Here is a 15239-nt window from a genome sequence, read left to right on the forward strand (position 1 = left end):
GATCTCCTTAATCCTTTAGCTAATTAGGGCTGTAAATTAAGGACGAAAACCTCCCACGATCTCGACAGGAGCAACGCTCCGAAGGACAAACCCAAAAAGCGATGGCGCAACCTCCCCAGGACAGGACAGAATTATCCTGGGGCCCAGCCCAGCTGCCCCTGAGGCCTCCTGCAGCAGATCCCTCCCAGCCCAGCACCCACGCAGGGCTGGGACCCCCGCCCTGCTCACCTTGAAGGTGGTGGTGCCGTAGAGCTTGGTGGTGTGGACGGTTTCGGGCAGGACGTTGGTGATGTTGGTGATGAACTCCTCCAGGAACTTGCAGGATTTCTCCAGGTGGGTGGTGTTGATGATGATCTGCACCAGCTGGGAAGGCAAAGAAGGGTTCCAGCCCCGCTGCCAGGGGAAGGGATGCCAATGCCACGCAACCCTGGCGTGAAAAGCTGACGCTGTGCAAACACCCCCAGCTTTGCTACGGGCTCCAGTCTCTCCTCCTTTAACACCTAAATCCAAGATAATTTTGGGGGGGAAGCATTTCCCATGACAGCCACTAATACCACGGGAGGCGATTTTTTTTTTCTTTTTGAGGACTTTCCTACATTGAGCTGTCACTCAGGGCTCCCCAAAAAAAACACATCAGGAGGCTCCTGGCTGCCACTGAACCCGAAAAATAACCCAAACTTGAGTGACACCGAGCAGCATCACACGGGCCCTGAACAAAGGAACCACGAGGTTTGGCTCTGGCAGGTGTGGGGTGAGCAGATCTCTGCCAGCCCCCGGGGCAGCAGAACGCCCTGGCTTGGTGTCATTTCATTGCTGGAGCGTGGTGGGGCTGTCTGGAGCCACCTCCCGTGCAGGAAGGGCTTGGAAACGCTCCCAGACCTGAAGGAGATTGGATTCATCAGCGATTTCAAAGGTGCAGGTGCAGAAATTGTCAAGTGAGACCACAAAGATCCCAGCACTGGTGCTGGTGACACCTTGGGAGGTTCAGCCTGGACACGGGGAAGGAAAAGAGACACTGGAAAGGTGCCTGGGTGTCCAGGGAAGCTGTGGGATGTCTGGGAGAAATTGGGAGAAGTTGGGAAGGGAAAGCCTTGGTTGACACGATGCACGGCAGCAATAATTAAGTAAACAATTAGTAACTCCCTGTTTAGTACCAGCAATTAGTAACACCTTGTTGAATACCCAGAGGTCCCACCTGTCCTGGGGACCTGCAGATTTACATGGATTAAAATCATCAGAAACCCGATTTTGTACAAAAAAAAAAGAATGGACCACGAAAAGAAAATCCCAAGTTAGGGTTTGTGCTGCAGCAAAGTGCTGAAACCACTCAAACACCACCAGAAAACGAGGATTGCTCTCCCATTCCCTCCCATTTCCCTCTTGGATCCTCTCTGGTCCTCCCTGAAGTCCTGTGACCAACTCAAATATGTAACAGTGCCCAAAATGTAGAGGGCAAAATTCACAACCAATAGCAAAGAAATCTCTTCACTTTCCCACAAGCTGAAGTTCCTCGCTTTGTACAACAACTCTGAGCAGTTTTCCAGGCAAATATTTCATGGAATGCTCCACCAGCACCTCTAAAAGTGCCTGAAGGAGCTCCAAGGGACCTCCTGTCACGCTGCCCTGGAATCAAAAAATCCAGGAATGGTTTGGCTTGGAAGGGACCTCAAAGATGATCGAATTCCAACCCCAACACCTCCCGCTATCCCAGGTAGATCCAAGCCTCAGTGTCCAACCTGGCCTTGGGCACTGCCAGGGATCCAGGGACAGCCACAGCAAATCTGGGAATTCCAGCCCAGCCCCTCCCCACCCTCCCAGCCAGGAATTCCTTGCCAAGATCCCAGCCATCCCTGCCCTCTGACAGAGGGAAGCCATTCCCCGTGTGCCGTGGCTCCATTCCCGAGGGAATCCCCATCCCACCTCTGTCAGTCCAACGTTTTTCCTCTTGATGACGTTCTGTAAACAGTTGCTCAGGGTCCGGGTCAGCAGCAGGTTTGTGGATTTTCTGATCATGTCGTCGACTTCCGTGGAGCTGCGAAGTAAAATTTGAAGAGCAATTCTAAATCTGCTTGTTTGATGCAGAACCAGAGAACCCCAGAGTGGTTTGGGCTGGAGGGGACCTTAGAGATCATCTTGAACCCTTAAATTTCATGGATGAGAAATGGGCGTGGAGCATCTTTTTTTTTTCCAAGATGCTCCACGGAAAAAAAAAAATCCCTGGGAATTCTCCTCATCCTCCTTCCCGACTCTCCCCTGCAGCTCTCACAGGAGCTGATGTTTGAAATGCATCAAAACACAACAAATTCAGGCCTTTTTACCCATGTGCAAATCCCACATTCCTCAGCCTGCCATCCATGAGGGGCTGGTCCAGCCCAAGGAAGAGCCGCCCATGGCATCAGCACAACCCTACCCCCAGCACTGGGGATTGGCATGTTCAGCACAAGGGAAAAGATCCCCAATGGTGAAACCCCAAATCAAATCCCCCCAAAAATCCCCTCTCAGCCCTTCCCGGGATTCCAGAGAAAATTACAGAAGCACGGAATGGCCTGGGCTGGAAGGGAGCTTAAAAGGAAACGGGAAAAACAGCAGGAGTGAGCGAGGCCACAGGGAATGGGTTTGGAAGGACACACTTCCAAGGATCCCTGGATTTCCACACAGGGGCTCCTCAGCACAGCACAGCTCCCATCTCCCAGAACAGTTTGGGTGGGAAGAGACCTTAAATCCCATCCCATTCCCAACCCCATCCACAGGCAGGGACACCTCCCACTGTCCCAGCTGGATCCCACCTGGCCTTGGGCACTGCCAGGGATCCAGGGGCAGCCACAGCAAATCTGGGAATTCCAGCCCAGCCCCTCCCCACCCTCCCAGCCAGCAATTCCTTGCCAAGATCCCAGCCCAATCTCCCCTTTCCCTGTGGGAGCCATTCCCTGGCTCCTGTCCCTCTGTCCCTTGTCCCCAGTCCCTCTCCAGCTCTCCTGGAGCCCCTTCAGGGACTCTGAGCATTCCCTGGATTTTTCCCTTCTCCAGGGGAACATTCCCAGCTCTCCCAGCCTGGCTCCAGCCCTGGAGCACCAGACTGGAAACACCTGCATCCCATTCCTGCCTTTTCCCAGGTGTCTGGAACAGCAGCACCGCTGGAATTTGGGGGTTCGGCCCCTCCGAGGTGCTCACGGTGCCACCTCTTTTCTCCAGGAGGTTTTGCCAACCCCCCCCCGCCCCTGCCAGAGGCTCCTTGGATCTGTGCTTGGCTCTGGATTAGCCCTGACAGCACCGGGAATTGTCTCTGCAGTGAGGGGCAGGAGAGGGAATTCCCAACGGGAACTCTGATCCTCCCGGTAAATCGAGCCCCTGACCTTTGGCTCCTTCTCCTGCTCCACCTGACAGAGGGGCCACGTCACAAAGCTGGGATTGACGTGGGAAACAAAAGCCAACCTTGAAGTTATCCCGGGAGAAAGGTGGGGGATGTTGGGATGCTGCAAGTGGGGGGTGGGAAGGGGTGGGATGGGATCTTGGGAAGGAATTCCTGGCTGGGAGGGCAGTGAGACCCTGGAGTGGAGTTCCCAAATTTGCTGTGGCTGCCTCTGGATCCCTGGAAGTGTCCAAGGCCAGGCTGGATGGGATTTGCAGCAGCCTGGGATAGTGGAAGGTGTCCCTGCACTTTGTATCCCAAGTTCTTCCAGGACTGGGGCTTTGTTTGCAAAAAACCCAACCCAAACCCAAGCCTTGGTGGATTAGAGCTGATCATCCTTCCACCCACTGTTTTCCAGAGATACTCCCTATTTTCCAATGGGAAATTCCACTGGAGAAAGCGAGGGGGCACTTCTAAAGACAACCTGATTAACTCAGCGTGTAAAAAGGCGAAAGTGCTGAGGAGATAAAGGAAGTTTTCCTGCCCTAATCCAATTAATAGTGCCAATAACAAAAATCCCAAGCCCTACAAACCCACCCGGAGCTCCAAACCTTCCTCAAGTGAAATAACTCCCACATAAAGGAGAACCCTCCCATCCAACAAATACCAGGAGCTGCTTTAACAAAATAATTAGCGGGGCGGCGGGGGGGGGGGAGAAAAAAAAAAAAAAGAAAATAAAATGGGAGCTCCACTTTCTGCCACGGGCTGTGTTTGCAGGAAAAGGCTTGAAGGGAACTGTCTGGGATAATGACAGCTCCTGTCCCGGATCCTGTGGCAGCTGTGGTGACCTCCAGGCCCCTGTGAGTGACGGGCTGACCCCCAGCACTCCGGGGTGCTCCGTAAATGACAAGGCCAGGGGGAAAAAAGAAAGGGAAGAGAAAAGGGAACTGGCTGCCGGCTTTGTAGCCAAGCTTCCTAATAAAACCTAATTCAAGCTGTCAGGGTGAAATGAAGAAAGTGTCAACAGGGGTTTGCAGAGAAATATTCCAAATGTTTGGCTCCGAGAGCTGGAGAGGGGCTCCCCTCCCCCCGCTGCTCCGAAAGGGCTGGAAAATCCAAAGTGGGAAGGAATTTTAATAACGGGTCCGGAGGGAGCCCCGGGAGGGACCCACGGGGACAGAGCCAATCACCCTGGCCATGGGCAGGGCTGGGGAGCAGCACCCATGGGTGCTGCAAAGGGAGAGGGGCCACGGGGAGCCCGGGGTTAAGGGCCCTGGGAGCCACCAGAGAGGAGGAGCTGCCACCACGGCAAGGCTGAGGTGGAACACGGGGGAAGAAACTCCTGAGCTCCCTAAGTGGGGAAAGGGCCTCTCCAAATGGGCATTCCTGGCTCCAAGGAGAGCAGGGAAATCCTGGAGGGCCTGGGGCAGAGCACCCAGAGCTGTCCCAGCTCCGCAGGAGCCACGGGCCATGCATGGGGTGGGTTGGGTGGGAAGAGAACTTAAATCCCATTTGGATCCAACTCCAGGGACACCTCCCACTGTCCCAGGTGGATTCAACCCCAGTGTCCAACCTGGCCTTGGGCACTGCCAGGGATCCAGGGGCAGCCACAGCAAATCTGGGAATTCCAGCCCAGCCCCTCCCCACCCTCCCAGCCAGCAATTCCTTGCCAAGATCCCAGCCCAATCTCCCCTTTCCCACTGGGAGCCATTCCCTGGCTCCTGTCCCTCTGTCCCTTGTCCCCAGTCCCTCTCCAGCTCTCCTGGAGCCCCTCCAGGCCCTGCAAGGGGCTCTGAGCTCTGCCTGGATTTTTCCCTTCTCCAGGGGAACATTCCCAGCTCTCCCAGCCTGGCTCCAGCCCTGCAGCAGCTCCGGGGCTTTCCCTGGGCTCTCTCCAGCAGCTCCAGTGTCAGGTCATGGCCAGGACACGAAGCTCCCAAGGAGTTGGAACTCCCCCCACCCCAATCCAGCCTCGTGTTTGCCCAGGGAAGGGGAAGGAGGACGAATCCTTCCAGCCAAACTCTTGTCCTTCATCTCTAAACCTCTCCCGAGCTGCGAACGCTGCTGATGCAAAAGCAAAGCCCCAGCTCGCAGCTCCTGGCAGACCCCGCTGGTTTTCACTCTCACACACGTACACATGGGTGAAACGAGCATCAAAGCACCCCAGGATGGAGCAGGGAGGGTAAACACATGGAATATTTTGCAGGCTTTAAAAAAAAAAAAAACAAAAAAAACAAAAGAAACCCAGAAAAAAAAGTCACATTATTTGTATATAAACTCCCTGAAGAAACAAGAACAACAAAAGCACGAAACCAGCAGCTGAAACTCGTTCCTGACCAAAAATCCAACCCTCAGAGTCTTCCTGACAACACTTTCATGGAACCACGGGATTCCCATTCCTTGGGGAGCAGCGAGGGGAGGCCTGGGGGGGTCAGAGATGTTCCAGCAGACCCTGGTGACGAGTGGCCATCACAGCCAGCCACGCTCGTTTATTTATTAAAGGAAGGACGCAGAAACATCTCGGGGGAAACAGCACCGACTGGGATTGTCCTGGAATTCCCTGGAAGTGTCCAAGGGCCAGGCTGGAGGAGGCTTGGAGCACCGTGGAAGGTGTCCCTGGGATGGGTTTGGAGATGATCCCCAAAGTTCCACCCAACCCAAGCCACTACAGGAGAAGACGTGGCCGGCCAAAATCCCACTGCTCCAGAGCCACGTCCAGCCCGGACAGGCTCCATCCAAAGGGTGAGGATCCACATTTTAATTCAGCTGAGCTCTCTCAGTGCACGTTTCCCACCTGAGGTGCAGGTCCTCGGAGAACTTGAGGCAGGCGTAGATGAACTCCTTGATCTGGCTGTAAACCTTGGGCACGAACTCCGAGAAGGGGAACTTCTTTGGGAAGGGTTGCTGGAAAACACGGGGGGAAGAACTCCAGAGGGAGAGCAGGGACAGCAGGCAGGCAAAGCAATTCTGGGATTTATCCTGGATTTTACCAGCACTTCAGCCAAGGGGGAGAGCAGATAGTCACAAATGGCACCTGGAGCAGGAGGGGTTTGGGGCCATTCCCTCATTCCCTCTCCCAACTCCCTTCCCCTCGCTCCTTGGGAACACCTGGAATTCCTCCCCCACCATGCACAAGGTGTTTTCCTGCTCACCTCCCCCAGGTGCTGCCCAACGACCCCAAAAACCAGGAGCAAACAGATTTTCCAACACCAACCGTTGCCAATTTTTACTGCCCGCACTCAGAGCTGGGAGGTGCAGGGAGCAGCTGAACCCCAGGACTGAATTTTGGGGCAGGACACAGAAATCTGAACCCTTGACTGGGATCACCAGGGCTGGACTTGCTGCCTGTCTGGTGTGGAGCACGGGGCCAGGCAGGATTTAGGATTTAGGGGACACCTGGACACACTTTGGTTTTCCAAGCACACGCTTGTGAGAAGGCCAAAATCCACCACTTTTTTGAGCTCTTTTTCTCTAAATATGAGACTAAAACCAATAGAGGTCAATCCCAGGGTCCAAAAAAATGGGAATAAAATGCCACTGGAAGTGGATATTTCTACCTGTGTGACAGAACACTCTGAGAGGAACACAAATCCCACTTCCCTCATCCACACCAGGAGAAATGCATCCCATGGGAGGAATATTTCTTCTTTCCTATCGTTTTCCTTTCTCTTTTATTGTTAGTTTGGGTTAGGGGGTTGATTTAGGGGTTTTTTGGATCCTTTCCATGCCCACAAAGAGTGTGGGGTTCTCCTGCCCCAGCAGCCAAGCCAGGCCATTCTCCCCATTCCAAGATTTACCTTTTCAAGTTCAGCATCCTGGAATGGGAACTGTCCAACGATTTTCCTATAAACTTCTTCATTTGACACCGGGATGGGGCTGTAGTTATCTGAGTCAAGGATATTTCTGGGAAAAGAAAAGAAGAGTTAGGGAGACAGCTGTGAGGGGGAAGTTTTCTTGCACAGCTCCCATCTCCCGGAACAGTTTGGATGGGAAGAGACCTTAAATCCCATCCCATTCCCAACCCCATCCATGGGCAGGGACACCTCCCACTGTCCCAGGTGGATCCCACCTGGCCTTGGGCACTGCCAGGGATCCAGGGGCAGCCACAGCAAATCTGGGAATTCCAGCCCAGCCCCTCCCCACCCTCCCAGCCAGCAATTCCTTCAAAAGATCCCAGCCCAATCTCCCCTTTCCCACTGGGAGCCATTCCCTGGCTCCTGTCCCTCTGTCCCTTGTCCCCAGTCCCTCTCCAGCTCTCCTGGAGCCCCTTCAGGGACTCTGAGGATTCCCTGGATTTTTCCCTTCTCCAGGGGAACATTCCCAGCTCTCCCAGCCTGGCTCCAGCCCTGCAGCAGCTCCGGGGTCTTCTCTGGATTTATTCCAGCAGCTCCACGGCAGGGGCAGCCCTGGATGGGCTTTACAGTCCCTTCCCACCCAACCCATCCACAATTCTACAATTAACCCCTCAAAAGCTTCCACGCAGGGGCCAGAGCCCCTCAGTGAGAGGAGTGCCAGGAGGTTCTTCGGGAGCCCCTCACCTGAACACCCCAGCCCATTTCTTCAGCAGGGTCTCGCTGTACTGGTCCTGGATCTCCAGCAGCATGTCGAAGAGCTGGTTCACGGGGAAGCCGTAGCCCTGGGAGCAGCAGGGAAGGGAATGAAGCCACCACCAGGCAGCTGGGGATTGCTGTCTGTATTTAACAGGGCCAAATCCTCCTCTAGCACCACGCCCGGTGCAGCTGGAGGGGTTTAGGGGGTGACTGACCAAGGGAGCAGCACCCAGAGCTGTCCCAGGCCCAAGGGCTGGCTGAGGTGGCCAAGCTTGGTCCTGGCACGGACCAAACCGTGTCCCTCAGGTGATCCACGCCCAGAAACGCCAAAAAGGGAGCTCGGGCAGCCCAGCTCAGGCACCGGAGCACTGCTGGACAAGCTGGGAGCACCAGGAGAGGCCCCACGTACCTGGAGCGTGTCGGCGAAGAGCACAATGAGGTTCTTGAGGTCCAACACCAGGCTGGGGTCGGAGCAGTAGGACTGGAGAGGAGGGCAGAGAGGAAAACACGGCCGTGACTGCGTGGCACGGCCCAAGCCCTGCCCTGAGCCCTGACCCCCAACCCCTGAGCACTGATAAGAGCTGCCCAGGAGCAGCAGCGTCACCCCCAGCCAGGGCTGATAAGGCTGTCTCTGCCCTCGGGGCTGGAGAAGGCTTTGGGCTGCCCCAGAGATACCTGAGGTGTGTCTAAAACTGCCCAGGAGCTGCTGGGCAGCGAGAGGAGATGGCTCCCACGGCGTTGTCACCGCGGGGCGAGGACAGCGCCTCTCATTTAAAATTTACCGTGTTGTGTCTGACGGTAATGAAGCATCTCAGCCAGGCGTCCACGGCCCCGGCTGAGGGAAAACACGCCGGGTTCCAGCTCCAGCACGGGGATTTATCCCGCTCCAAACCCCCTCAGACACAGCTCAGCGTCCCCAGAGCCACCCCAGTGCCCCCCCCAGGCTTCCCAAGAGCAGCCAAAAATCCCTCGCCGTGCTGAAAAATGTGAAGTTTGAGACAGAGGCTGCCCAAATATAGAATCAGTGATCCCAGGCTGGAAAGGGAGAGTCGCTGGAAACTCCAGGAGGAACGGCTCCATTAATCAGAGGGAAGGACTGGGAGACACACGTTTTCCATCTCCCTGTCCAAAAAGGAGAGTCAGGAAGGAAGATAATGCCCTGAAGCATCACAAGTGATTAAAGATGTCCCTGTCTGCGGCGAGGAGGAAAATCCAGGGATAAATTTGTCTGCCTTGGAAGGATCGAAATCACCTCAGCAAGGTGAGACCCTCCCTCAAATCCCAGCTAGGGATGCAGGGCACTGGTTGAACTGGGAGTGCCACAAGGTTGGGGAATCACGGAACGTTTCGTGATCGCTGACAAAGCCTCCCCTGGCAGCCACTCCGAGCGTTCCTTTTGGCACCGCTTGAAACAACCTGCGTGGCAACAAAGCTGGGAACACCAAAAAAAAAAAAAAAAAACCCCCGTGGCTGGGCCTGGCTCAGCCTCCCGCTTCCAGCTCGGAGAAAATCCCACTCGAAACAAAAACAAACACAGGTTTGCAGCCCCGGGGTGGGGGGTGGGGGTTGGTGTTTATCCCCTCTGGTAGCACAGGAGCTCGGCAGGGAAGGAGGCGACTTTGCAGTCACCTGGATGGGGATGGAGAACACCAGGAATCTTCTGGGGTCCCTCATCCCAGAGAGATCCAGGCTCATCAGAGAGGTCCGTGTCCGTTCCCACCCAAGGTGCTCCTGGCTCTCTCTCTGGATTTGGTTTCTCAGCCCATTTCTCAGACCATTTTCAGCCCATTTTCCAGCCCATTTCTCAGCCATGAAATTTAAGGGATCAAGATGATCTCTAAGGTCTCTTCCAACCCAAACCACGCTGGGATTCTCTGATCCTGTGTGCCAATAAGATGCTTTAGGTCCCAGTTTTTTGGGAAAAATCTACTTTACAGTCACGTGGATGGGGATGGGGATGGAGAACACCAGGAATCTCCTGGGGTCCCTCATCCCAGAGAGATCCAGCTCCAGCAAGAGCCATGGAATGGTTTGGGGAGGAAAGGACCTTCAAACCCATCTGGTTCCACCTCCTTCCACTGCTCCAAGCCTGGTATCTGTGTCCATCTTTTCCCATATTGTCACCCAAGGTGCTCCTGGCTCTCTCCTGGGGTTCTGTCTCCCTGGATTTGCTTTTCCAGCCCATTTCTGAGCCATGAAATGTAAGGGCTCAAGATGATCTCTAAGGTCTCTTCCAACCCAAACCACGCTGGGATTCTCCAATCCTCTATTGAACAAGGACGTCCTTTGGGGTGCCAAAAAGACGCTTTAACCCCCCAGTTTTTGGGGAAAAATCTACTTTCCAGTCACCTGGATGGGGATGGGAATGGAGAACACCAGGAATCTCCTGCAGTCCCTCATCCCAGAGAGATCCAGCTCCAGGAACAGCCATGGAATGGTTTGGGGTGGAAAGGACCTTCAAACCCATCTGGTTCCACCTCTGTTCACGGCACCAGGATGCTCCAAGCCTGGTGTTCGTCTCCATCTCTTCCCATATTTTCACCCAAGGTGCTCCTGGCTCTCTCCTGGGGTTCTGTCTCCCTGGATTTGGTTTCTCAGCCCATTTTCCAGCCCATTTCTCAGCCATGAAATTTAAGGGATCAAGGCAATCTCTAAGGTCTCTTCCAACCCAAACCACTCAGGGATTCCAACCCAAACCACTCTGGGATTCTCTGATCCTTGGTGCCAAAAAGATGCTTTTCATACCCCCCAGTTTTTTGGGAAAAATCTACTTTCCAGTCACCTGGATGGGAATGGAGAACACCAGGAATCTCCTGGGGTCCCTCATCCCAGAGAGATCCACCTCCAGCAAGAGCCATGGAATGGTTTGGGGTGGAAAGGACCTTCAAACCCATCTGGTTCCACCTCCTTCCACTGCTCCAAGCCTGGTATCTGTGTCCATCTTTTCCCATATTTTCACCCAAGGTGCTCCTGGCTCTCTCCTGGGGTTCTGTCTCCCTGGATTTGCTTTTCCAGCCCATTTCTGAGCCATGAAATGTAAGGGCTCAAGATGATCTCTAAGGTCTCTTCCAACCCAAACCACGCTGGGATTCTCCAATCCTCTCTTGAACAAGGTCGTGCTTTGGGGTGCCAAAAAGATGCTTTATGCCACAGTTTTTTGGGAAAAATCTACTTTCCAGTCACGTGGATGGGGATGGGGATGGAGAATACCAGGAATCTCCTGCAGTCCCTCATCCCAGAGAGATCCAGCTCCAGGAACAGCCATGGAATGGTTTGGGGTGGAAAGGACCTTCAAACCCATCTGGTTCCACCTCTGTTCACGGCACCAGGATGCTCCAAGCCTGGTGTTCGTGTCCATCTCTTCCCATATTTTCACCCAAGGTGCTCCTGGCTCTCTCCTGGGGTTCTGTCTCCATGGATTTGGTTTCTCAGCCCATTTTCCAGCCCATTTCTCAGCCATGAAATTTAAGGGATCAAGGCAATCTCTAAGGTCTCTTCCAACCCAAATCACTCAGGGATTCCAACCCAAACCACTCTGGGATTCTCTGATCCTTGGTGCCAAAAAGATGCTTTTCATACCCCCCAGTTTTTTGGGAAAAATCTGCTTTCCAGTCACCTGGATGGGAATGGAGAACACCAGGAATCTTCTGGGGTCCCTCATCCCAGAGAGATCCACCTCCAGCAAGAGCCATGGAATGGTTTGGGGTGGAAAGGACCTTCAAACCCATCTGGTTCCACCTCCTTCCACTGCTCCAAGCCTGGTATCTGTGTCCATCTTTTCCCATATTTTCACCCAAGGTGCTCCTGGCTCTCTCCTGGGGTTCTCTCTCTGGATTTGGTTTTTCAGCCCATTTCTCAGACCATTTTCAGCCCATTTTCCAGCCCATTTCTCAGCCATGAAATTTAAGGGATCAAGGCAATCTCTAAGGTCCCTTCCAACCCAAACCACCCTGGGATCCTCTGGTTCTGCATCAAACACGGTCGTGCTTCGGGGTGCCAAAAAGATGCTTTAATCCCCCAGTTTTTTGGGACAAATCAACTCCCTCTGCCGCTGCTCCTCAAAAACTCTGAATGAAATAGTGATGAAAACACAAAACCACCGTTTTACCCCTCGAAATCTCGAGTTCGGCAGGGAAATGCAGCCAACCAAGAGGCTAAAAAAACCCGGAGCAAGAGAATTATCAGCGTGTCTGTGTCGCTCTTTTAAACACTCATTGGAAAAGAGGGAAAACAAAGAATCCTGAGGGGGGAAATAGAAAAAAAAGGCAGAATTGCAGCACGTCAAGGACAGTCAAGCAACAGCTGAGCTCTGCAGGGCTTTTACTCACGGAGTGGGTCCTCAGGGCCGCGATGGTTTTGGACAGGGCCATCTCCCACAGCTCATCAATATAGGCCCGGTTGACCAGGCCCTGGGTCGTGTGCAGGATGTGATCCTCCACCACGAAAAACCTGGAACGCAGCAAACGCCACCAGAACTTCAAATCTGAGGGGGGGTCAAAGGGCATCCCCGAGCCCCCTCGGGTTGGAGGTCGGAGCGCCCGCGGGCTCCGGGGTTTGAGGGATCTGTCAAAGCCAGGCAGCTCCAAGCACTTTATTCCCTCATTTTTAATTTCACTGGGTTGGGGGAGGGAGTTGAAGCCCCCCTGGTGCCGCTCTGGGTGTACACAAAGGCAGAATTCCCCCTCCACGAGTTCTGCACCTCGTTATTCCCACAAGAGCCGCGGATTAAACTCTGCCCCAGCCAGCAGCAATCCCACCACAGGCGGGGAAAACGCTCTGACTGCAGGGAAAAATGCTTTATCTGCAGGGAAAAACGTTTTATCTGCAGGGAAAACTGCTTTATCTGCAGGGAAAAACATTTTATCTGCAGGGAAAAACGCTTTATCTGCAGGGAAAATGTTTTATCTGCAGGGAAAAACTCTATCTGCAGGGAAAATGTTTTATCTGCAGGGAAAAATGCTTTATCTGCAGGGAAAAAACAGTTTATCTGCAGGAAAAACTGCTTTTCTGCAGGGAAAACTGTTTTATCTGCAGGGAAAACTGCTTTAAGTGCAGGGAAAAACTCTATCTGCAGGGAAAAAATGTTTTATCTGCAGGGAAAAAATGTTTTATCTGCAGGGAAAATTGCTTTATCTGCAGGGAAAAATGTTGGAAGTGCAGGGAAAAACACTTTATCTGCAGGGAAAATGTTTTATCTGCAGGGAAAAATGCTTTATCTGCAAGCAAAATGCTTTATCTGCAGGGAAAAATGCTTTATCTGCAGGGAAAACTGCTTTATCTGCAAGGAAAAATGCTTTAAGTGCAGGGAAAAACTCTATCTGCAGGGAAAAAACAGTTTATCTGCAGGGAAAAAACAGTTTATCTGCAGGGAAAAATATTTTATCTGCAAGGAAAAATGCTTTATCTGCAGGGAAAAAACAGTTTATCTGCGGGAAAAAAACTCTTTATCTGCAGGGAAAAACGCTTTATCTGCAGGGAAAATTGCTTTATCTGCAGGGAAAACTGCTTTAAGTGCAGGGAAAAACGCTTTATCTGCAGGGAAAATTGCTTTATCTGCAGGGAAAAACGCTTTATCTGCAGGGAAAAACTCTTTATCTGCAGGGAAAAACGCTTTATCTGCAGGGAAAAATGTTTTATCTGCAGGGAAAATTGCTTTAAGTGCAGGGAAAATTGCTTTATCTGCAGGGAAAATTGATTTATCTGCAAGGAAAACTGCTTTAAGTGCAGGGAAAAATGCTTTATCTGCAGGGAAAAATGTGGGAAGTGCAGGGAAAAATGCCTGAACTCCAGGGAAAATCCCGTCTCCCACCCAGCCCACCACGTGCTCCCAGCCATTTCCCGACAATCCATTTGCTCCAATCTCCAGTTAATCAGCTCTGCTGCTCCAAAAGAAAGAGTTTTCCCGGGAATTAAGGGTGGGAGTGGGCATTTCAAATGGTGACACATCAATTTCCAGGTGGTTTTTTTTCCCCAAGGAAATCCAGGCCAGGAGCAGGGAGCGGCACACGTGGAATTTGTGGTGGTCGCAATTAGGTGTTGAAATTATTCTCATTATTAGCTGAAGAAAGAACAAATCCTATCCCATTTTTTTTTGGACCAGCAGCCTTTGGAATTCTCCTCTCGGAGCTCAGTTTGGGAAGACTTTTGTTCAAATCTGAGCGTGGCAAAAAAAGCAGCGCTGGGGAGTAGAGAATCACCTCCTTCAGCAGGAAAATAATTATTAAGGATTAATTATTCAACATTCCACAATCATTAAGGCAGGGGGCCCATTCATGTCATTAGCGGGGCAAGAAGATGCACATAAAACACAGGGATCATTTATCCTCAAATCCACAGAAATCCACAGAAATTCCAAGAAATTCACAGAAATTCACAGAAGTTCACAGAAATTCACAGAAATTCCAAGAAATTCCAAGAAATTTGTGGAAATTCATGGAAATTCCCAGAAGTCCCCAGAAATCCGCAGAAATTCCAAGAAATTCCCAGAAATTCCAAGAAAAGCCACAGAAATCCACAGAAATTCCAAGAAATTCCAAGAAATTCCAAGAAATTCCAAGAAATTTGTGGAAATTCATGGAAATTCCCAGAAGTCCCCAGAAATCCGCAGAAATTCCAAGAAATTCCCAGAAATTCCTCGAAAAGCCACAGAAATCCACAGAAATTCCAAGAAATTCCAAGAAATTTATGGAAATTCCCAGAAATCCACAGAAATTCCAAGAAATTCCCAGAAATCCACAGAAATTCCAAGAATTCCAAGAAATTCAAAGAAATTTGTAGAAATTTGTGGAAATTCCAAGAAATTCCCAGAAATTTGTAGAAATTCCAAGAAATCCCCAGAAATTCCAAGAAATTCCAAGAAATCCACAGAAATTCCAAGAAATTTGTAGAAATTTGTAGAAATTTGTGGAAATTCCAAGAAATTCCCAGAAATCCCCAGAAATCCGCAGAAATTCCAAGAAATTCCCAGAAATTCCAAGAAAATCCACAGAAATCCACAGAAATTCCAAGAAATTCCAAGAAATTTATGGAAATTCCCAGAAATCCACAGAAATCCACAGAAATTCCAAGTAATTCCCAGAAATTCCAAGAAATTCACAGAAATCCACAGATATCCCAAGAAATTCCAATAAATTCCAAGAAATTTATGGAAATTCCCAGAAATCCACAGAAATCCACAGAAATCCATAGAAATTCCAAGTAATTCCCAGAAATTCCAAGAAATTCACAGAAATCCACAGAAATCCCAAGAAATTCCAATAAATTTGTAGAAATTTGTGGAAATTCCAAGAAATCCCCAGAAATTCCAAGAAATTCATGGGAATTTGCGGAAATTACAAGAA

General features: G+C 51.5%; 1 protein-coding gene across 2 annotated transcripts in view; it reads right to left on the reverse strand.

Annotated features, from left to right (window-relative positions):
- The window catches only part of EXOC6B (exocyst complex component 6B), a 320629-nt gene that overhangs the window by 109757 nt on the left and 195633 nt on the right, over positions 1-15239 (reverse strand). For both annotated transcript variants that reach the window (XM_053974945.1, XM_053974944.1), the window contains 7 exons: positions 12228-12348; positions 8309-8380; positions 7888-7985; positions 7147-7252; positions 6144-6253; positions 1921-2032; positions 229-363 (listed from right to left, as the gene is read on the reverse strand). In XM_053974945.1, coding sequence (XP_053830920.1) covers positions 229-363; positions 1921-2032; positions 6144-6253; positions 7147-7252; positions 7888-7985; positions 8309-8380; positions 12228-12348 — 754 coding nt within the window. The remainder of the gene's footprint in view (positions 1-228; positions 364-1920; positions 2033-6143; positions 6254-7146; positions 7253-7887; positions 7986-8308; positions 8381-12227; positions 12349-15239) is intronic.

This window comes from Vidua macroura, chromosome 4 (assembly GCF_024509145.1).
Source record: "Vidua macroura isolate BioBank_ID:100142 chromosome 4, ASM2450914v1, whole genome shotgun sequence".
In the NCBI taxonomy this organism is placed as follows: domain Eukaryota; kingdom Metazoa; phylum Chordata; class Aves; order Passeriformes; family Viduidae; genus Vidua; species Vidua macroura.